Source organism: Sebastes umbrosus, chromosome 6 (assembly GCF_015220745.1).
Source record: "Sebastes umbrosus isolate fSebUmb1 chromosome 6, fSebUmb1.pri, whole genome shotgun sequence".
Taxonomy (NCBI): Eukaryota; Metazoa; Chordata; class Actinopteri; order Perciformes; family Sebastidae; genus Sebastes; species Sebastes umbrosus.
Genome location: NC_051274.1, coordinates 3068866 through 3093182, shown reverse-complemented (window position 1 = coordinate 3093182; position 24317 = coordinate 3068866). Strand labels below are relative to the sequence as shown.

General features: G+C 44.2%; 1 protein-coding gene across 1 annotated transcript in view; it reads left to right on the top strand.

Moving 5' to 3' along the window:
- agrn (agrin) overlaps positions 1 to 24317 on the top strand; it is a 362262-nt gene that overhangs the window by 296539 nt on the left and 41406 nt on the right. Inside the window, 9 exon segments of the mRNA XM_037773939.1 lie at positions 4104 to 4531; positions 7769 to 7895; positions 13501 to 13536; positions 13539 to 13591; positions 13593 to 13628; positions 18489 to 18604; positions 21438 to 21550; positions 21751 to 22181; positions 22448 to 22457. Coding sequence (XP_037629867.1) covers positions 4104 to 4531; positions 7769 to 7895; positions 13501 to 13536; positions 13539 to 13591; positions 13593 to 13628; positions 18489 to 18604; positions 21438 to 21550; positions 21751 to 22181; positions 22448 to 22457 — 1350 coding nt within the window.

Below are 24317 nucleotides of genomic sequence, written 5' to 3'. Positions count from 1 at the left end.
TCTGTCTGAAATAACCTGTGATTGGTCAAAGTCTCCCGTCACAGGCTAGATTTTTTTTAAAGCCTGAAAACAGAGCCGTGAGGAGGTGCAGACGTCTCTTTAAGAACACTGAATTTTTGCCCAATAATGCCAAAAACATTCTTCCTACTGCTGCTATAATTTCAAAAGACACATTTCTGATTCATGGATAAGATCAAAGTCACATGTGAGGAGTCGTCTGTATTTAGGTTCTTCATTGTTTGTAATGCTGCACTTTGTCAAGCTCCATGATTAGGGTTGTCTTATAGCAAATATTTAGCTCATTTCACTGAGTACACAGAGTAACAGTAAAGTAAGCCCTCCCCTCTGCTCGCGGAGATGCCAGGTGAGAGCCAAATCATGTGTGATGCCGGAGAAAAGTTAGGATAAGAAAGAGAGAGATATAGTAGCGTTTTCAGCTCTGTAGTTTGACTGGAGTCTGAGTCTCTCGCAATCCCCACAAGACAGCAATGACACTTCCTTTTTGCTTTCTCGCCCCTCTGTTGGGATTTGGCTTCATCTCCAAACCCTCCTGTTGGGAAATGCGTCAATCGCTTTGCAGCTTTTGCGCTGCCAGGAACACGACGCCGCTTCATTATGACGGCCGGCAGATGTACTATAGGGAACATGTGTACCACTGAGTAGAAGGCACAGCTCTTGCCCCCCTGGTCCAGATGCTGATGGACATTGTTTGGATCGGTGTAATAGGTGCCGGGACACACGCCAAGGCCACGGTTTTTCATGTACGGCGAAGTTGTCGCGCTGACTGCCAGCTTGCGTCACGACGGGGTTCTGGAGACGCCGGCGGCAAGCTCAGCAGGGGGGAGGAGGAGTGGCAGCTGCGTGGTTCTGGCACTGAGCCGCTGCCAGGTGTCTTGCATGTTTTTGGGGGTGGAAAAATGTTCATGCACCTCTTTTGCTCTGTGGGTCAGGTGACCAGTATTTGGTCAGTCCTCTTCATCTCCCTTGAGCACTCTTTGTCAGAACCCAAACGGGGTCACACATCCACAGGAGGGGCGAGGCTGTTGACATGGTCTGTGTCGAGTTGCAGGTACACAGATAAAGAATCCGAATGTGCTCGGCGAGAGATCGACAAGGCTTTGATAAGTCCCCGAACATCTGGTACTTACAAATTCAGTGCCGTGGGTTACCGGCGAAAAAGAGCCAAGATCCAGTCTGGTTTCACATTCCTCTGTTGCCTGGCAATAGAGATGTGTGTAATCCCTCACCTAGCATTGCTGCACACAGAAGGCAAGAAGACGCCTCGCAGCGGACTCTCTCTCTCTCTCTCTCTCTCTGTCTCTCTCTCTCTATTGAACCCTCAGGGGAGGAGCAGACAGGCGAGCTCCTGGTGCCCACCGACAGCCACACAGGATCTTTTAATTTCTTCCCCCGGATGCGGTCGCACTGCGGGTAGCTGCTCCTCCGCCGCCGCCGCTGTCGGCTCGGGGGTTATTCTCGAGCTCATTTCACGTGTGGCTGAGTGCGAATTAGCATTTGCTCTGCCTCCACCCCTCACCACGCCCCCCCCAACCCCAATCCTGCTGTTTACATGCACTGCTTCTAGACTCCCGGCCTAAGCACTGTGGCACACTGATGCTCACCGAGCTGCTTGACAACAGAGCAGTGCCAAGGGCCGGTATAAATGAGTGAATATTGATCCTTTTTTTTTACATCATTGATCTGTCGAGAACTTTTTTTTATTACACCACAGAGTCTGCCGCACAGTCGGCCACTAATGGGGCAGGCTATGAAATATTCACAACCCCGGCAGAAGAAGCTCCTTAAAATCGTGTGACTTGTGATGTTACCCGGCTCTCTCTGAAGTCTCCCAGCTGAAAAGGCACAGCCACAGAGCATGGGGAGTTTTTCTCGCTTCTTTTGCTGCGTCTCAGCAAAAGATGAAGCTGAAGACATCTGAGTAAAAAAGAAAAAAATGCAAGAGCTACTGTACCGAGCACCAGAGGGAGGGCATTTGGACCGATGAGCAAATTCTGGCGCTGGGGGAAAAATGGCCACCAAGTTGGCAGTGACCTGCCTCTCCCATATGGCGTTATCACCTGTAGGTTTGCGGCAAATTGGCAACGAATGCCAGCATATGGCACCGGCAGCCCTCCGCCTGCGTGTTAGGGTCTGCTGCCTTCGCCGTCTCCCTTCCGCGTCCTGCGATTTTCTCGCATTACACAATCCCTCATTCTGTTCCTACTGTTTGCCACATTCTCCCACTGTGAGCTTCTTTGTTAACTTGTTTTTTCTTTCTGATTTAAATCATTTTTTTGTCCCTATCATTTTCTTCTTGGCTTCCTTGTCTTTCCCCTGCGGTCTCCTGTATCCAGATTCCTCCTCCTCCTCCTCCTCCTCCTCCTCCTCCTCACTGACACCTCAAACAATCTTAATAACCACCTTTCAACAATAACTACACGGCTGAGACAAGCCAAGATGACAATACTTTTTTTATTTCGCCTCCCCATCCTGTGACATAACTGTCCACTGCTCCACTGAGAGGAAAATAGGCACAAAAAAAAGAAAGTACACAAATGGACTGTTAAAGCAGATTAAGAGAAACATCCGCTGAACTGACTGTGCTGCCAGTCCCTCTCTCCTCTCTCTTTTCTTTCCTTATCCCATGTCACAGCGCTCGAGATGTGCACACACACCCAAACACACATTAGGCACTTCCCAGGGAGCAGGCCGCCTGACGCTAAGCTTGGCACCTGACTGACAGGTGTAGCCAAGAGGAAAGGCGACGCGTGCCGCCGTTCTCGGTGATAGCATCGCCGCTCTGTGCACTCCACTCCAAATCTCTCTCTCTATACAAATATCTGCTCTAAGCTGACACCCCGTGAGTCTCCCAGGCGTTCCACCCGTCTCGGCAGGTATCACATTTCGCACCTCGGTGAATAATTGCCAATCAAATAGGCGATTATAGCAGTGTAATTAAGTCCTACACATAATGTTAGGCAAATCCTAATGAGGCGCAAATCTACGTTTTTTTTTTTCTTATCTTCTTCTCGTTTCACCCACACACACCTATGCTCGTGGGATGTAAAGGAAGCGTCGTCACGCCTGCTTGCCTCGGCTAAATCTGAAGTGCTCTCTTTAACGTAGCATCTCCCCGCCACATCACTTCTCCTCCCTCAGGAGTTTTTGTCCTATTTATCGCTCTTTTATCGCAGACAGTTTGTCCTTTTGCACCGGAGCTTTTTGCATTGGTAATGATGGCCTCTCTCTGCAGAGAGCCTCTTCTCTCTATACCTCATTTGGAGTGTTTTGTGTGTGTGTGTGTGTGTGTTGACAGCAGTGTGTTTGTGGTGGCGTTGACGGATGCTCACGCTCTCAGCGCGCCGTCTTTGAAGCCTGAGTTAAAGCCGGCTCTTTTTGCCCCATTTCTATCAATCATTCATCACCGGAGGCGCTGGCTGTTGGTGATTAAAGCTTTGCTACTGGAGGGCAGCATTTGAATATGGATATATAATTCATATGCATTGGCACAGCGTGCACGCAAAATACAATTCCATATGTGCACACAAACACACTACACACGATGCGTTGACACACACTAGAGTAGCTTAACCCTGTTGGGCAACATAACTCATCTGCAGGCGAACAGCACTGCGGTGCATATAACTCTGAATGTCATCTGTCGGCATATTCCATATTCACTCTGCATATGGATGCACTTTCATTACTTGAAGGTTTTGTCAGATAAAGACTCCTGACGTCTAATCCATTGCGGGCTTTTTAATCAGAGGTTGCTTTTATAAATGGGAGTCTGTATAATGTTGTGTGTGTTCTTTTTGAATGTAATTTCATAATGACATAGTTGAGCATCAGGGAGAAGGGTTAGCCGATTAAAAAGGACATAATGACTCAGTAATGCAGAGGTAAAAGTTAGTGTCAACAGTAGGTTGTAATAATCATTAAGTGGCTTTGTTGTGCTTTACTGGCTAATGATGTTTTTATTTCCCTTGGTGTGATTTTGGAGGTTGTGACGGAGTTAGCGTGAAGCAAAAAATATCAGACATTTTCATCTTTTGCTCAGTCATTCATCCATTCCTTGCTTCCTCCCCTTCCCTCCGCCAGAAAAACCATCGCTGAGTCCGGCCGACCGACCCACCCCCAACCACCCCCGCCACCACCCCCGGCTCAGCCGTCACCACCACCGCACCCTTCCACCCTAACATGGTGTGGGCCATCCCGCCTCCGAGGACGGAAGAGCCAGGGGACCACCGAGCGGGCCCCCGGCCACCACCACACTTTCCACCCCCATCCCCCTCCGACCAACCACCGCCACTCCCATCCACATCCAGCCTCCGCAGTCCACCGCCACCACTGCCCACCGCCACCTTCCTCCCCTGCTCCCTCCGCGCCGCCGTCTCCTTCCGAGGGCTCGGGCAGCGGGGAGCCAAGCGGGGACGACCAGACGGAAGAAGAGGAGGAGCAGGAGCAGGAGCAGGAAGAGGAAGCAGGTAGCGGCGTCCCACCGGAGGCCAGTGGGGCAGAGGAGCCTGTCGTAAATCACTGCTCTTTCACTTCATTACCCATAATGCTTTGAGTGTGTGTGTGTGGGATGGGCTTTTCTTTTTTTTTCAAGAAGGGTTGGAAGTAGTCCTCTTCTTAGCTGGCATCATAACAATATTCATGCCATCACTGTGAAAAGTTAACATCGGCGCCGTATTTCTATGCAAATTGTTTCTGAGGAGACAATGTCAACGCCAGGCAGGCAGGGCATAGAAGTCTTTGTAAACAGGATGCCGTTAGTGTCCATTTCCACTTGCAGAAGATGTATGATCTCAATTTCAGAAAAGGAATGTATTTGCATGGTTCACTGTTGCTACATCACGCCGTGCTCTTTTCTCTCCCATTCCACCGGCGCGCTCGCTCTCATCGGCGAGCAAAACAAAGCCAGGCTCTGTCTAAAATAGACCCTCGGCAGGCCAGATGAAACTGCTGGCCCGCATCTGGGGATCTGTGGAGCCTGACTTGACGGGCTGATGTGACTGGGAGGTTGGAGGTGTGAGTGTGTGCGTTACTTGTCACATGACTAGTCTCAAATCTTTCCCGACATGCCCTCGCTGAATGTAACAGCAGGCCACGGTTTCTGGGCCTCTGCTCGGACAACGAGGGAAGACTTTTCAATCAGATTTTTTTTATTTTGTTGTTGTTGTTTTCCATCCATCCATCCGTCCACCTTCGTGCTGACAGCTTGCAGTAACAGGATTGGATTGGGATGGAACAGCGTGGCCCCAGTGTGCTCTCCTCAGCTCTTCCTCCTCCCCCATCTCGCTCCCCCTCTCTTAGAATTATTCTCTTGTCAGAGGCTGACCAGAGAGGCATGTAGCCTGCCTGCCAAGGAGACCTGATACGTCTTGTGGCTATGTGTGTTTTGTGTGCGAATGAATGTGTACCCAAAGCATACCTGGATGTATTTTTTTTACATTGTGCGTGCTTGCTGAAGCACAAGTGCACACATCAATCCGTGATCAGAGTGTGAGGAGATGCTGGGTGCAGATTTCAACATGGATTTTAAAATATACATAGGCTGTCAATCGATTAAATTATTAATCACGATTAATCACAAATTAATCGCATATTTTTAAGGGTATCATTCAGGTTTTTAGGAGCAGTGTCCCAGTCTGGATGCTCCTACATATTATGCAGCAGGATAAAGAGACACATTCTGAATTCAGACAGTGAATAACAGATACTAGGAGATATTGGGTTTGGAGGTGTTTTCCCCCAAGAAAATTTGAAGGTTTTTGACTTAAATTTGGACCATTATTATTACTAGTTAAATGATTATTTTATTATTTACACATATCACAGCCTTCGTCTGAACAATTAATTCTTCTGGAAATGTTTGCCCTAAAAAAGCAAAATCTGAAAACTTTTAATTAGGGCTGTCAATCGATTCAAATATTTAATCCCAATTATTCGTGCGATTGTCCATATTTAATCGCAGATTAATCCCACATTGTTATCTGGTGTCATAAATGTACCTTAAAGGGAGATTTGTCAAGTATTTAATACTCTTAATCAAAATGGGAGTGGGAAATTATGCTTGCTCTCGGAAACGCGTCCAGAAACCCTCACAGGTTTCTGCATTTAGCATAAAAAATATGCTGAAATCATAACATGACAAGCTGCAGCCCAACAGGCAACAACAGCTGTCAGTGTGTCAGTGTGCTGATTTGCCCCAAACTGCATGTGATTATCATAAAGTGGGCGTCTCGTGGGTACCCATAGAACCCATTTACATTCACATATTTTGAGGTCAGAGGTCAAGGGACCCCTTTGAAAATGGCCATGCCAGTTTTTCCTCGCCAAAATTTAGCGTAAGTTCGGAGCGTTATTAACCTCCTTCACGACAAGCTATGACATGGTTGGTACCGAGGGGTTTCTTAGGTATTATAGTTTCATATGATACCAGTATCTTCACTCTAACTTTAAAACTGAGCCCGCTACAACATAAAAAAAACTCAACTTGCGTTAATGTGTTAAAGAAATCAGCGGCGTTAAAACAAATTTGCTTTGTTATTATCGTGTTGACTTTGACAGCCCTAAATCTACACTAATCTGTGTTTCTTCATATGGTTTGGTTTGTGTATTTTATGTTGAAGTCTTATCTGTTGTGTGTTAGTTTATTATCTCCCTCTCCTCCATGTCCACTGAGCGGCTGTCCAATACCGAGTGCACATATCACTGTCCTGAGTATAGAAATGGGGAGCAGGCCAGAGATGTGGTGTGCTTTTGTACCGGCGCTTTGTTGAAATCTGCTCTTATCTGTGACCCGTGTGTGTGTGTGTGTGTGTGTGTGCGTGTGTGTGGTGTGTGTTTGTGTGTGTGTTTATTTGACAGCTCTCATGGCTCCCACTGGAGTCATGCGACATCCCCTTGCTGTTGTGCGCTGCCCTCTCTCCCCCACCACCAGCCTCTCCTCTTCAGCCCAGCGTCTGTAAATCTGCAGACCGCACGCCAACAGATGCCCTATAAACCGCTACACCCCCCCCCCCTCCCCACTCCTCTAGCCTCCTTTGACCGCGAGTCCTTGAGCCGGACGCCCCTCGCCTCTGACGTCTTTACGACTTGTTTAGCCGCTAGCTGTTTGCCTCCACGATTATTTCTAATCTCTGTGTGGCCATAAACTGCGCTGCTTTCGGCCAAGACGACCCCCCCCCCCCCTCGGTCGACACCATCATTAGAGAGGACGTAGCCCCGCTGCTGTTACACACTCCCATCCTTCAGAGAGAGAAGGCCTGAGCACTTTTATGTCTTTTATTCCCGAGATGGGCCAGATATACAGGGAACAAACACAACTGTATGTGTTTTTCCTCATCTCCTGGGGAGCCTTGAAGGTAACTGTTAGCCAATCAGCTGTGAGCAGTTATCATATCCCCCCTCATCGTTTAAAGTGCTCTGTGTGTGACATGACTGGCAACAGTGCCCATTATGTGTTCTCTGCCTGACAAAATGAGTTCCAGGTGTAAAATCAATTCCCACGAAAACGCCATATAATCACTCCTGACAGATGCCTCTATTAGCGTCCAATCACAGGTCAGCAGACTGAAAACTCGCAACCATCTGCAGGTTGTGGGAAAAAAAATAAAAGATTTTTTTTTACCTTCGAAACATTAGCCATCCTCAGAGCCAAGAAAGTCTCTCTCCTCTGGGTCTCCGAGATAAACTGGCTTGAATTTATGCATTTTCTAAAGCTTCATGAATTATATGAGCCCCTGTGTATCAACCCCCAGGTCCCACGTTGGCGAGCACCACCGTACCCATGGCCGAGGACAGGTCGTCCTGCGACAACACCGAGTTCGGCTGCTGCCCCGACGGCAAGACGCCGTCCAGCACTCCGGAGGGCGCCAACTGCCCCTGTAAGTCAAAGGTGCCCCTTCTGAAAAACACTTTCTCTACCCTGTAAATACCTCATCTTCCTCCTCTGTGTGTTTTCTCCAGTCAGTAGATACTATATTATTAGAGAGATGATATCCTGATATCATTTCATGTTCCTGGGGTTCACCATCCATATTCTGAGATACAGTAAACGAGCATCCACTGCAGCATTAGCTTTTTAAACAACAGATGCTTTATAATATATGGACATGAATATATTCTTTCTGAGAGCTAATGAGAAGCTCGATACATCAGACCGGCACATACGGGTACTTCGCAAAAAAAGTCATGGCCGCGCCCCTTTTGGGGGAAAGACAACCGAAAATGTAATTTGATGTATGTTTTGATTGTAATTTTGACAAATTTGTATGCATTCATCTCTTTTATACAAATGTTTATTTTATACACACGTGTAATAATTATTTTGCGACGTTGCCTGAATCTGAGCGTTCGCAGTATCGTAATAAATGAAGGCTGATCGCCGCCATGTCCCTTCAGTCTCTCCCCCCCGTCCAACACAGTGGCCGGATGTTAGGCTAAGTGTTGTCTGTAAATAACCAACGTGTTAATAACCAACTGTTTGATCAATAGGCTGAGTCTTAGTTGGAGACGATAGTCTGAATTTCAACTGAATTGCAATGTAATTGCGTTGCTAGGCAACAGTTTTGGGTCCATGTTTACTTCCTGTCAGCTGATGTTATTTACATACACTGCAACAGGAAATAAACTGGGACACATTTAGAATGTTTACATTTAAAACCCTGTAATGGTCTAAATATTGTATATTTGTGACATCATAAATGGACAGAAATCCCAACGGCTTGTTTCAAACATGCAATTTTTCTGAATAGGGGCTGTGTGTATTTCTCCATATATTGAGCGTTTTGATACTTTCACAGTATTTATAAAGTACTTAAACCTGCTTTAGTGACATGAAAATCTCACTTTTTATAATACGGGACCTTTAAAGTAGAAGTTTGGAGACATGTTTCAACGTCTTCTGGTTACTCTGTTACCGTCTATGAGGCGTGGTCATGAGAGCCTACTCTGGATGACGTATAGCCGGTCTGTGTTATGGAGCTGGAGCCGGGAGATGATTAGCCTGGCTTAGCATAAAGGCTGGAAGCAGAGGGGGAAACGGCGAGTCTCTCTCTCTCTCTCTCTCTCTCCTTTTTCGATTTTTTTAACTCCCATCTTCAATTTACAACCTTAATTTGTAGATGCATTGAGAATCGTCAGGATATCTTTTTCATATTTAATGTTTACTTCGGGAATAACAATATCGTGCCATCTGCCTTAAACAACCAGATGAACAGGTGCTATTTTTTTTTTTTCCCGCAGCGGTTGCTTTCATGAATCACTACCTTCGTATGTAAATGATCATATTGGCAGGTGGCAGGAAATGAAGAAACAAAGTACTCAAACAGTGGAAGTGTTACCTCGGTAATCCGTGGTTATGAATTTGACGACACTTGAGAGTCTGATATCAGTCGTACCCTGAGAGTCCACGTCATATTTTAGGGCCCCTTGGTTTATAAATAACCATCCTTCTTTTTCTCTCTCTTCACCTTCTTTCTATTTATTTTAATCTCCCACCTCTGCTTTTATTCACCCCCCCCTCACACATACCTTCTTTTCTATCAGTCGCTAACTCCCTCTTGAGCTATATCTCACTCTTTTCTCTCCCTCAACTCAGTCAATCTCAATCCAGTCTTGCATCAGTTCATTTCTCTGTGGAGTTGAGGCGGGAGAGAGAGTGGAGAGACTACCACAGGCCGCAGAGCACTGTTGTACCAATCAGTGCCTTCTGCCAGACTCCCGTTCATAAAGATAAAGGGCTTCTTTCTCCCCACCGCTTCTCCATCTCTCTCTCCCTCCATCCCTCAGCTGAAATCTGCTCTCTATTTGTCCCCTCGGTGTTAGTCTGACTGATTGTGAAAGGAGGGATTCTGTTCGGCTCCCGCGGGAGCTCCAGGTCACGACTTGAAAGAGCTGAGGCCACAAATTAGTGCGCAGAGTTGCATTTCTTGCCACATTGAAGGGTCCTGTTGCCGTCCAATAAACCAGCAGAGTTCAGTGCCACACATCCACGACATGATCTGAAGATATGAGGCCACCGTTGGCCTTCTGCAGCCGTCTGCCATTTATTTGTTTCACAGAATTTATAGCCAAACAGAAGCGGAATTGAAACATGGAACAGCACATCTGAGGCTGGATTTGATGACATTTGGCCCCAAATCCAAGCCGATAGAAGCATGTGCTGCGTGACAGGTTTTTAGCTGTAAGACAACAGTTGTAACAAATCCGTTAAAGCCTGTAAATATTTATCTCAGCCGACAACGACGGCGGCGCACCGGCGATCAATACTTCATTCAGCTCAAGTGTTACCAATAAAAGCAGGCAGCGCGATGGGCTGATCGATACGCCGGATCTTTTTTCTCCTGAGGAGGGCTTAGCCGATCCTCCGCTCATTAGAAGTGGAAATGACACGTCCCTCACGCTCGAATATCCATCGGCCTCCATCTCAATGTATTGACGCGCGCACCGGACGTCTCGAAACGAAAAGGACACATTTTTCTGCTGTTCCAATCTTCACATTTTATTGAGCTATCAAACGGTGAAGTGGCTCAAGGTTGAGTTTGCTCCACACATTCACACACTCAGGGAGATCTTTGAAACCCTTTTTTTTATTCTGTTGTAAAGCTTCACAGTGGATGTTAGGCCTGGGTTAAGAATGTACTTAAGGGTCGTTTCACTCAAATTAAAGAAAATGCATTTTATCACCAACCTGCTGTAGTATTGAAAAGTGGAGATTGTTTATTTGTTCAGGTATTTAGCAGGAGCATAAGAGTGTAAAACATTATGATAGAAGAATATGATGGTCATCCTCATGCTCTATTATGTCTCATAAATTCATACCATTTGTTACACAGATTTGGTGCTAAATTTAACTATATTTTACGACTGGAGAATTGGTAAAAAAATGATCAATAATCCCTCCAAAATACCACATAAAGACACCAAGACCTTGAGGAACACCACAGAAAAAGCCATGCTGCGATTTGGTATCAAAAACTTTTGACATTTGGAGATTTCTGCAAGAATTGCAGTTTTCGGCAATTCGATGCCTAGCACTTCTGTTCTGGAACCTGCTCAGAAACCCCCTTATTGTCAATCTACCTAGGAGAGCCATCCATCCTCTGAATGCTCTAGGTCTCTAGTTTGTGGTTGTAGAGTTTCATGATGCTGTGATTATCCTAGAGGTCACCACAGGTCATTTTATACAGTGACGACAAGTTTCAAAAAATGGTCTCTCTACAATGAAATGGGTACTATGGGGACTAACATCATCACACATGAATACAGTTGGGCTCATTGATCCACAAGAGTCTCAGCTTTACAGTGAGACCCAATTTATGTAATTCCTGTTTTGGGGACCCCAGTATGCAGAAATATAAAAAAATAGCAGTTTTATCCCTTGTCCCACGTCCCACATATTGAGACGATGGACACAGTTTCATTGGCTCTAGTTTTTCAAAAGTCAAACCGCTGCAGGACAGACACTTTTCTTAAAATCTGGCTTTTATCCAATGGCTGTGAATAAAGCAGGGAAGGCTGTCCATCACGGTGCTGTGTTTCCTGTCAATCAAACTGCTCACACGCGGGTCAAGTGTAGGTTAACATTTCACCGTCTAACACTGCTACGCTACGCCCAACGGGGGAAAAATTGCGAATCACCGCAAAGTCACAAACTATGCAGATTTAGGCGGAATATGCTGGAAACTACCACAAGGAAAAAGGAAGAGCAGCTACAACAAAGACTGTGAAACTACTACTACTAAGTATTTATAAGCCCCGTGGAAGAAGATTATCAGAGTTTTTTGTGAAATTTGGGTAACGTGTCCCACTTGTCCCACACACACATACTCTTTGTCCCACATTATGTTTGTTGGGATCTGGTCACCCTATCTTGAGGTCAGAGGTCAAGGAAGCCCTTTTAAAAAATGGCCATGCCAGTTTTTTCTTCGCCAAAATTTAGCGTAGCTTCGTAGCGTTACTTAGCATTCTCCCCAACAAGCTAGCATGACATGGTTGGTACCATCGATTCCTTAGGCTTTCAGGCATATGATACCATATACTTCACGCTAGCTTAAAAACTGCCCGCAACAACCTCCGAAATACAGAATAGCGGCAGGGCGTGTTAAAGGGTTAACCTAATGTGTTTCTTTGCCATATGTTACATTTAAAACAAGGCAGTACCATTCACATAACATCAAAGATAATAACCGGCAAAATGCTCATGTGAAAGTTAATGGCACGCTAAGCGCCAGCTCCTGTAAACTCTTCCATATGCCAGGGAACGGTCTGACAAATCCATTACATTTTACAGTTCACTAGAATCTGATAGTCAAATAGCTCCGTCCCTGCTTTTTATCACTCTCTTTTCTTTCTCTCGTAACGTCCGTCACGGCAGTGGGCCGGAAAAATCACCCTCTCTGATGTTTGTCTTCTTTGTAGATTAAAAGTCAGATCTCTCGTCGCTGTTCCCTCTCTCTCTCTGTCTCTCTCTCTCTTTTTTCGCTCTCTTATCGGCCAAACCTCACCCATTTGCCTCTGTTTTATGGCCGCCGTCACATCTGAATCGATGTGTGCTGCCCGTGAAAGTACTGTAAAGACAGAGGGAACGCCAGTGGGGCGGGGTGGCACCGGTCGCCAGTGTCTGCTGTCCCTTTCATGCAATTTTAACCAGGCGGTGTCAGTCACCGGTCTGGCGGCATTAAGGAGACAATTACGGCTATCTTTCACGATAATCATACAAGTGCTCTTCTCCGTTCTCCCTGGCGTTGTGCAGGCAGGGGCAGCCATGATTGATTTGGGCAATTTTGTTCTGCTGATTACGAGCGGCGTGGAAGCATGGCATCAGCGCCTCGCACGCTTCCCTGTTCTTCACCTCGCACACGCACACACAAATCCCCTCCGCTTTCAGCTTATTTCAAGCCCTCTTCTCTCTGGCAGCAGTAGAGAGAAAAAAACACGTATAGAGAGTTGATAAATGTTAGACAACATAACCCCCAAGGTCGCACAGGGAGGCTCTCTCTTTGCTGAAGAAGGCACTTTGAGAATGCCTGTGGGCTCTTTCCTCTTTAGTGTGTGTGTTTTTCCTTCATGTGTTTGTGTGTTCTGTCTAACTTGTTGTCTTTTTACCCACGCCCGCCATGCCTCGGCCAGCTTTTGGGATGAGTCTCAGTCTGGTAAAACTGGCCCAATTTTTCCACCTTTCCTTCCCTCCTTCCTTGTTCTTTCCTTTCCTTCCTTCATATCTCACAGTCCACCTCTTCCACCACCACAACCTCCACCACCACCACTACGCCCAGCCCTTTTCAAACCCCCACGCAATCGGCACACTAACCTCCCCTTGTCAAAACACACACAAAACACACAATCCATCACTAACCCAAACTGGCACTCCCCCCAGAAACGAGCACTGTGTGAAGGCAGCGGGAACTGAGTGATAGAAGAGGGGTTTGAGCCGTGGCATTGTCAGTATCACATTTTCTTCCTCGCCTTCTCTCTCTCCTCTTCCAGCCACCATGAGGGTCAACTGTTTCCTGCACTTGGACCAGGGGAGGGCCAGGAGATCTTCTACACCCCCGAGATGGAGGACCCCAAGTCGGAAGCTGTTCGGAGAGACGGCCCGCAGCATAGAGAGTGCTGTAAGTGCTGTAGGAGCAAGTAGTGCTGGGAATATAGGTCAAGTAGTAATAATGACTAATTTTTCCCTGATATTCACTTGTTTACATTCACAGTTCGAGTCAGACTGTGACTTGATTTAATACACTGAGATGTTTTGCTGCTAAAGCTTTACTTGTTCTGTTGTGACCAGTGCTTATGGTGGCTAATGTTAACAAAAAACACAGGAACTTTTGCTCAGGAATGCATGTCCCTGTGAAACCAGAAGGCATGTTGACTTATTTGTCATTGTAACTTCCGTACTTGAGTTACGCCACTTTCGAAGTTATCTTAACCCAAATCACAATCTTTCCTAAAGCAAAACAAAGTACTTTTTTATTGCCTAAACCTAGCCAAGTAGTTTGTTGCCTAAACTAAGTAGTTTTGTTGCCTAAAACTAAGTAGTTTTATTTCCGAAACCTAACTAAGTAGTTTTATTACCTAAACCTAGCCAAGTAGATTTTTGTGCTTAAACCTAACCATGTAGGTTTGTTGACTAAAACTATATAGTTTTGTGGTTTAAAACTAAGTAGTTTTGTTGCCTAAACCTAACTGAGTAGATTTATTGCATAAACTAAGTAGTTTTGTTGTTAAAACTAAGTAGTTTTGTTGCCTAACCAAATTAAGTAGATGTATTGCCTAAACCTAACTAAGTAGTTTTATTACCTAAATCTAGCCAAGTACATTTTTGTTTAAACCTAGCCATGTAGTTTTGTTGACTAAAACTATAGTTTTGTTGATTAAAACTAAGTAGTTTTGTTGCCTAAACCTAACTAAGTAGATTTATTGCCTAAACCTAACTAAGTAGTTTTATTACCTAAACCTAGCCAGTAGATTTTGTGCTTAAACCTATTCCTGCAGTTTTGTTGAATAAAATTATATAGTTTTGGTGGGTTTAAAAAATAAGTAGTTTTGTTGCCTAAACCTAACTAAGTAGATTTATTGCCTAAAAACTAAGTAGTTTTGTGTTTAAAACTAACTAGTTTTGTTGCCTAAACCAAACTAAGTAGATGTATTGCCTAAACCTAACTAAGTAGTTTTATAACCTAAAACCTAGCCAAGTACATTTTTTGCTTAAACCTAACCATTGTAGTTTTTGTTGACTAAAACTATAGTTTTGTTGATTAAAACTAAGTAGTTTGTTGCCTAAACCAACTGAGTCGATCTTATCCAAAATCTAACCAAGTAGTTTTGTTGCCTAGACCTAACCAAGTTAGATGGTATGCATGTAATGGAGCGGAAATTGACACAGTGCGTCACATGTTGTTGGCATGCGTAGGAAAACACATGAAAAATGAGGAATAACTTTCGAAAGATATCATATCGTATAAGGATACAATACCAGGGAACATGTTTACTGGCCTCCTGCTCGTGCTCTCACGTCGACACCATATCCAGCTGCAGCAGGCGACTGTTTTTCAGAGGAAAAAACTTTGACAAACACATTATACGGGTGGTGCTTTGGTGGAGATCAATTAATTAATTTAATATTGCTTTAAAGCAACTGACCCAAGTGACACTGTAGACACAGTGGTCACTGTTCAGAAACATTACATAGTCTAGCTTTGATTTTGCATTTTCCCAAGAATCTTCATGTCAAGAGTGGAGTGTCAAGCCTCTGAAACAACATCCAAAGCATCGTGAGACACTAAAACCCCTTCACCTAGAGCCAGGACTAATCAAATTCTTTGAGCTCCGTCAGGCAGGCGCTTTCATTGCAGGTTTTACAGACTTGACACCCCTGAAGCTGCCGGGGGATATTCTGCCACACTGGGCTGGATTGCTTTTCTCCGGTCAGTGATCTGATAGAAAAATAACAATGATAAAAAAAAAAAAAAACAGATTCACTGTCTGCGGTCAGAGAGGAACATACATCCTATCAGACGGAGACAACATAGCCTGGCTGGATATTTGATTTCTAATAAAAGGGGAATATTGGCGAACTGTTTACTCAGGTGACCCCGAGGAATGATTGAATTCCAGTTTTCACATCAAAACAAAACAAGACTCTTTACATCATGTCGGTTCAATAATCATTTTTTCACAATCAAAATACATATACTGCTTAAGAATTTTCACAGGATTTTGCTGGAGCTTTTCATTTCAAGCACCAGTTATAAAGCTTTAGGGCTGAGTTAGCACAGCCACTACAGCAAGAGGCTTCCAGAAAACTCTTCCAAGTTTAAATAAGAGAAACTATAAAAAAAACTAACAGCTCTCTGCAGACTTGTGCAAAGACTAATTTCTCTATTTGCGTGCCAAACACTTCAGAGCGAGCAGTGTCTCATGTGAGGTTAATTAAGATGTTTCCGATATTTGAAAAATCAAGTCCTTATCCTGGATATGTGTCGCATAAGTTTGGGTGGTCAGGGTGCCAGCTGCTGGTAGCCTAGCCGAGGCCGAGGCCGAGGCTGAGGCCTAGCCGAGCCCGGCGTGGAGTCTGTAGAGTAATCACAGTTTGACCCCTCCACTGTCCGTTTTCTCTGTTGAACTCAGACCTTTGAACAAATGTCTCTGTTGTCAAGCCAGGGCCTCGCTCCTCTGATGAAACAGGGATGTGTATGTGTGGTGTGTGTGTACACAGTACACATCTACCAGCTGTTGAATCTGTGTCACTAGCCCCCACTGGGACCTAATCTACTACCTCACAGCGATTTGTGTGAGTTTGAGTGTGTGTGCGGCTCGTTACACTCCAAGCTCTCTGAAGCCTGGTGTGCCACTTGATAGCAACCACCCCCTCTTCATCTTCCACACTCACATCCAGCACACACCACACACACACAAAGTACGCTCACTGATATACTAGCACACATACAAAGAATCAAGCCGCGGTACATTTCTGTAGCAACCGTTACATCTGGTGAATCAATTAGGGTATGTGAGAGAAAGAGGTGGAAAAATCAGGAGGTTTCTACGGTAGGTCAGTGTTTCTCCATCATTTCCCTCCCTAAGCCAGCTGTGGAGGATTTTATTTTTGACCGGTCTACATTTGGCGTTCAGTACATGAAGGAATCATCGGAATCATCAGGATGAACTGAGGGTACTGAATCATCAGTGTCACTGATCTTTCACCTCGCTAGCGTCTGGAAAATATCATGTTATAAAGTATCTTGTTTTAAAGGAACAGTGTGTAGGATTTGGCGACATCTAGTGGTGTGGTTGCAGATTGCAACCAACTGAATACCCCCTCTGCTCAGGGAGGAGTGCAAAACCGTGGTAACGCCACGCTCAGAGGCCATCCTTACCATAAAAACACTATTTTAGGTGGCAACCAGAAGACGGCCAGCTGGCGATACCACGGCTTTTGCACTCTGCAACTCACGTTACTGCAGTTTCACAAGCGTGTCAGAGAACTACGTGGCCTTCAGGTAACGTAAAAAAATGCGAAACCTTTCACCAGAGCCAACGTTGGTTTGTCTGTTCTGGCTAATGTAGAAACATGGCAGCGCAACATGGTGGACTCCGTGAAGAGGACCCGCTCCCTATGTAGATATGACGGGCTCATTTTTAAGCTAACAAAAACACAATGATTGTTACTTTCAGGTGATTACACACTAAAGAAAACATGATAATGAATATTTATTACATGGCTTTTGTTGAATATTCAATTCTGATTGGTCAATCACGGCATTCCACGGTCTGTTATTCTTTATAGCAGACCGTTGCTATGTATAACAGACCGTTGCTATGGGCGCAGTCTGATGTCGGACTCGGTAATTACAGTCATTGTTGTGAAATAAACCCCTGCCGCATCGCCCTGAAGGGCTTTATTTCACAACAATGACCGCTTGCTGTTACATTACCCCTTACGTGTTCCATTTCTGCTAACTGATCCTCTGAAACGTTACACTGTTCCTTTAAAAGGAAAAGCCGCCAAAAAAAACAGCATTGCGGTGGTAACTCTGCTGCAGACAGGTGGTTGCTGAGCATCAAACCTTATTCGACAATGCAATAACCTAACAAAAAAAATGAACAAATTACACAGTCAGTAGCCTAACTATATTAATCTGTGACTGTACAAAATGATTCCAATGAGCAAAAATGATTATTTCCAACACAAATCCCAAGAGTTTCCAGCTGAATATGTCTCTTTCACAGAAATGTCACATAATGGTGAATCCGTTCAAAAACATGATTTTGTGGACAATTGACTGGCTTTAGTAAAGTCGGTGAGATGCAGATGGTGTGTGGATAGGGCGCTCGGTGGAAACAATGGAAGCGGCCCACTCAGAAGCAGCTCCAGTAAAGTGGGTTAACGGGCCTTGTGGCTGCTGTCATTTTAACCAGCAGAGGATTTTTCCTCTTGTTTTTCGTTGCTTTTGAGTGTGTGAATGTGAATTAATCCACCAGCACGCTGACAAGAACTGAATTATGGGGAAACGACTGACTGTATGTATAACTTAAGCACTTAAAATTGTCCAATTTGAAGATAAAATATGGTCTATAGATTCTTTGGCTAACTTCAGTCTTACTGCTGGTAATATCCCCGTTGGCTTCTAAAACATTCTAGTCCAACCTCCTCATGGAGCTCTTCTAGCTGTTATAACTTCCACACGGGGGGAACGGAAGCAAAACCAATCAGCAGCACATGTCAGGGTGCACGACATTTATCGTAGCTTCTCCCGAAAACGTGTCTCTATAATTAATGCCACGGCTGCAGCTAAATGTCAATTTGTGCACCCGCAACGACAGGTTTTCTTCTCTGCACCCCCCATTTGAGAGGCATAGTCTTCTTCCTCAGAGATAGAGTACAGTCTTCTGGAATTGGACTCGCTGCGATGATAGCATGGAGCTCATTACCAGCTTCATCTATCATCTCTTCTCTCTCTCTCTCTCTCCCTCAGCTCAATGAGTTGTTCAGGAAGTCGGAGGTGCACAAAGACTTTATGAGCATTCGTGTCCGCAACCTGTCGCCCAGCAACTCCATCCTGGCCTTTGTGGAGGCCCACTTCAAAACCAGGTGAGAGATATTTGAAGAGAGTGGAAGATTTGGAAACTGAAAAATGATTAAGTACAGTTGCCAATAGAGAGATATGCGTATGAATCAGTTATGGTTTCTTCCCCTTTTGTCTATTAGCGAGCAAGAACTTACTTGATTTAAATGAAATTGGGATAAAAGTTGGGCCACCGGCCAAGGAAGAACCTAATTAGTTTTTATGCAGAATAAGCCACTATAGTTTTAAAGAACTTTACATTTCCACTCGTAAACTCTTGGACTGTAAGGCGGAGAGGCAAAATTACCTCTCTCCTGGATTCTTCGGTCCAGCACAGTCATATTTTATTGCCCCTCCTACACATTTCATTCCCCGCTCACTAAATTAGAGCATCAAGCAATTTTTTTTTTTAGATAATATTTTGAATATCCCATACAGTTCTCTTAAAACTTCTAAATCCTGAAAGCAATGTGCAATAGCAACCACATTGTACCTTCACTAAGGCTGTCAATCAATTCAAATATTTAATTATTATTTAAAATGTACCTTAAAGGGAGATTTGAGATTAATACTCTTATCAACATGGGAGTGGGCAAATATGCTGCTTTATGCAAATTTATTTATATATTTATTATTGGAAATCAATTAACAACACAAAACAATGACAGTATATTGTCCAGAAACCCTCACAGGTACTGCATTTACCATAAAAAATATGCTCAAATCATAACATGGTAAACTGCAGCCCAACAGGCAACAACAACTGTCAGTGTGTCAGTGTGCTGACTTGACTATGACTTGCCCCAAACTGCATGTGATTATCATAAAGTGGGCATGTCTGTAAATGGGAGACTCGTGGGTACCCATAGAACCCATTTTCATTCACATATCTGGAGGTCAGAGGTCAAGGGACCCCTTTGAAAATGACCATCCCAGTTTTTCCTCACCAAAATTTAGCACAAGTTTTGAGCGTTATTTAGCCTTCTCCATGACAAGCTAATATGACACGGTTGACACCAATGGATTCTTTAGGTTTTTTAGTTTCATATGATGATAATATCTTCACTCTAGCTTTAAAACTGAGCCCTCTACAACCTAAAAATCTCATGTTGCGTTAATGCATTAAAGAAATTAGTGGCGTTAAAACAAATTTGCGTTATTATCACATTAATATTGCCAGCCCTAACCTGCACATAACTACCCTGAGTCATCCTGCATACTCAAGAGGTATTTTGCCTCTACAGAAGGTGCACAGTACAGTTGGCAACAACAGCAACAAAACTCATTGAAATGATTCATCTATTTTAAATTTTGCACAATTTTCATCCTTGTACAAAACACGAGCTGGATTTAAGTGTTTTCATTATGATTTTCTATTGACATATATATTCTGGTTCAGATCCGGATGCAGGTTAGGAACTTTTCTATTATTAAAAAAAAACAAATTTAGAGGATTGTGCATCCTTGGCAGAGATAAGCGCTCTGAGTGCCATCAACTTCTTTTTTCATTTGGCTCATAATATCGTAAGGCACCGAATGATTTTCCTCATTTGTATCTTCTTTTTTTAATTTTCTTCTCAATGCCAACTCAGTCTCTTGCTTGCAACATTTGCCACAGTGATAAAAAAAAATATATCATATGAAGGTTTTGTACCCAGAGTAGATGTTGACATTGGTGTTTGTTATTCATCAGAGTCAGGAAAAGTTCCCTAAATTACCTTGCAGGTGATTCCGCTTGTGCTCTGTTTTACCGTCTCTCATGCAGTTAAAGGTAAAATTAGATATAATGAGAAAAATAAAAGTGTCTGCTCCGACCTTAATACAGTGATAAACCCTAGATAACAACTAAAGATGAGTTACTAATGTTGTTTTAATCTGTTAAAGGTTTGTTTTAGGGCTGTCAAAGTTAACTCGTAAATGCAAATTTGTTTTAATATCACTCTTTTCTGTAATGCATTAATGCAACTTGTGATTTTTAGGTTGTAGCCGGCTCAGTTTTAAAGCTAGAGTGAAGATACTGGTATCATATGAAACTAGAAAAACCTAAGAAATCTATCGGTACTAACCATGTCATACTAGCTTGTCGAAGGAGGTTAAATAACGCTCCAAACTTGTGCTAAATTTTGGCCATTTTCAAAGGGGTCCCTTGACCTCTGACCTCCAGATATGTGAATGTAAATGGGTTCTATGGGTACCCACGAGTCTCCCCTTTACAGACATGACCGCTTTATGATAATCACATGCAGTTTGGGGCAAGTCTTTAAGGTACATTTTGAACATATAAAAAAAATGTGGGATTAATTTGCGATTAATTGCAATTCGATGTTTTAATCGTTTGTCAGCCTTAGTTCGTTTACATCACTAGTGCTGTAATCACAGACTTATATTTTCAATTGGGACAAATACCCATACTTACACTTAAGTGCTTATTTCTCATTATTAGTCTTTTGTGTATGTGAATTCAGTTCAAAACGATAAGGTTGATGCCACAACTGGGCCTTCAAGCTCCTTTTGTACCATACAAAACTCCCCCCATTCTTCCCCTTTATTTTATTTTATGAGTGTCGTTTAGTGTCCTTCACACCCCTCGTACGGGGCAACGTTAAGCGGCGTTCCTCCATGGCCTGTAAAGCGAACATCTGCAGCGAACGTTATGAGAGCGATTCATCTGGAAAAAAGCCGGACAAGCGGCAGGGTGGAGGACAAGTGGTCCCGGAGATCCTCCACCTGTCACACACAGGGTTTTTTCTGATATATCCATTGTTCCGCTAAAGCGGCGCGAGTCCTGTATTTGCTTTGGAGTGCTCCTCGGAGGCCTTGTCCTGAGTGGCTGTACCTCTTGTTTATTGTAGATACCAGATACTCGGTGGAGGACATTGAAGGATCCCTGCTGAAACAGCTGAAGGCCTCCAAAGAGACCAGCATCGCCGTGAAGAAGCCGGAGGACGAGAATATTCGCTTCACCAGTTATGGTAATGCAGTATGGACTTACCAGGAGTGTGTGGGGATTAATAATATGAAAAGGGGTTTTAAGTTATTCATGAGGTGATTTATCAAAAGTTTTACGGGTCTTGAACAGGAAGTCTCAGGACCGCAGGCTCAACATCCCTTTAACGTCTCTCTTCTTTGTCTGTTTTCCCATTGTTCTCTCCGGCTCTGTTGACAGGCTGACCTCCCTCCCATTCTTCACACACACTACCACCACACGGCGTCAGTCACCACAGCTGCTCCACCACCACCACAGCTGCTCCCCACACCCACACACTGCACCACTACCACCACCACCACTACACCACCACCACCCCCGTACTTCACCCGTCGCCCATCAGGTACTACCCGCCGGGGGGCCCCCCCTTACGGCAGGCGTACACCACAACCTCGGCACAACGGTCACTACACCACTACCCACCACCACCACCACCACCACGGCCGCGTCACCACGACAGCATGGCCTCCAGCCACCACCGTAGCCCACGTTTAGGGGCAAGCTTCACCACAAGGCCAGAAGCCTGCAGCTCCCACCCCTGCCTCCCCGGGGGCTCCTGCGAGGACGACGGCAACGACTTCAGCTGCATGTGCCCCGCCGGGAGAGGAGGCGCGTGTGTGAGAAGGGTGAGTCAGACTTTTTCTTTTCTTTATATATCGGGAATTATTTCTTCTCCCTTATTTGTTATTACACCCGGGTCAGACGGGGCCCATCAGCAGCGCGTGGCAGCTGCCTTGCTGAATTGCTGCGCCTCTCCTGTGTTGTGGAGTCCACACTGGTAGTGTTTCTGCTGCTTGGCTGCTGCTGCCAGCTGATTCTTTCTACATAGAGTTTTCCTTTAATAATGGCCATTTATTTCATTGTAAATTATAATTTTTTTTAGACAGAAAAAAGTTTAAGAAGCGTGTGCTCATTTGTAATAATCCAAAATTAAAAGCCACCACTATTCATTTATGGAGCCGTGCATGTCACTTGCATTTTCCTTAACACATATTTCAGAATAACAGCTTTGTGTGAACAAATGAAGGAATTCTCTCCACAGAAAAAAAATGCTAGCAGGCTTTATTTTTGAAATCGAAAACGTTTGGCCTAAGTGTTGAGTTTTTGTGACCTATTCTACAGATATATACATTGAAACTGTAGTATTGTTCCTGGTATGATGTCAATATAGAATATGTCACTGACTTGAAAAGTAAAGATTTATTTTTTACTCAACACTTCCTGCTTCCGTTTTCAAATATAAAAGGCCCCTGTGGACAGTTTTCCTTCAATTGTTAACACGAAGATTTTATTTGAAATATATGCAGGACAGTGCTGTAGAACATGCAGTGACTTGCAGGGCTCCATGAATGAATAAAGTACCGGGTTTTTTATTGTGGATTATTACTATTATTACAAATGAGCACCTGCTTTTTTAACCTTTTTCTGTCTAAAATAAATATAAATGACATTTATAAAGAAATTAAATGGCCATTATGAAAGGCAAACGCTATGTAAAAAGAAAGGGCTGACAGCAGCAGCACAGCAGCAGCAGAAACACTGCCAGTGTGGACACCACAGACGCGAGAGACGCAGCAGTACAGTGAGGCAGCCGACACGCGTGCCGACGTGCCCATTCTGGCCCGGCCATAGAAGAGACGCAGCTGACTCATGCGGGGTGTGTTGCTGCTCTACCTGTTAACATGGATGCCGAAATAAAAAGGACAACGGGTTCCACGACGCACACACGCTGCTCACGTCCCAGTGTGGCCCGGGCTTACTTTAAAGTTTCAAAGTCTGAGCTTATTTCAAACTCAACTAAGAAAATGAGCTGGAACAGACTTCCCTTCTAATTTTGCACTATTGCAATTAGCAATTACAAAAGAAAGCACCAAAGGGATGGCGTTTACAGTGATTTCGCAGCAACTAAGAGGCTTGTAGGCACTCCACTTTCCACTGTTGCCAATCATGCCTTTTAGCTGTTCTATAATCACTGCTAACCACATCCTCAAGTGCTTTAATATATTTATAAAGTAGCAGTAACACCCCCATTACAATAAAAAAAATCAAATATAAAGGAATGTTTTATTTTAATGAAACTTTTATTGTAAAGAGAAAAACGACATATATTCCTTCTGTTAAGCAGTAGTTTTGTTTAATTGTAGCTTCACAAAGTGGCTGCAAAGTGACACCCTAAGTAGCGGTGTGAGTTAATGACTTTCGGTTAGTGCGGAATATGTAAATGTTATATCGTCACAGATGATTTATTGGGTCATATAAAGCTCGACAAGATAACAGCAATCAGAGTGTCAGTGGGAAACTCGATTATTTGAAGGAACAAAGAAGTTTAGGTGTGGATTGAGTCAGACGCTACATCTCTCCTCAAAACCGCGCTTCAAGCTCATCCTCAAGTGATTCAGACGGGTTTAACACCTCCGAAGTGAGCGACCGCTGAGCCATTCACCGAAAGCGACACTGAATCCAATCAGCGCCGCAGAGAAAAATCACAAATCAAGGAGAACTTTTTGAGAAGCGCAACTCTTTTGTTGCTTCCCTCTTACCCTACTTTGGGATTTTTTGGCGGGATGAGGAGCAACCTCACGCAGCTGCGTCTTAAGATAATTGACAGTAATTGCCTTGATGGGGATTAGCTGGTGAGAATCATGTGTGGTCTTCGAGTTAGAGTGGCTAATGATGTCACTCACACACACAAACTGCACGCCGGCCTCCTCCAGATCAATCAAAGTCATTAGAAAAGAGGGGAGCTCATCAGC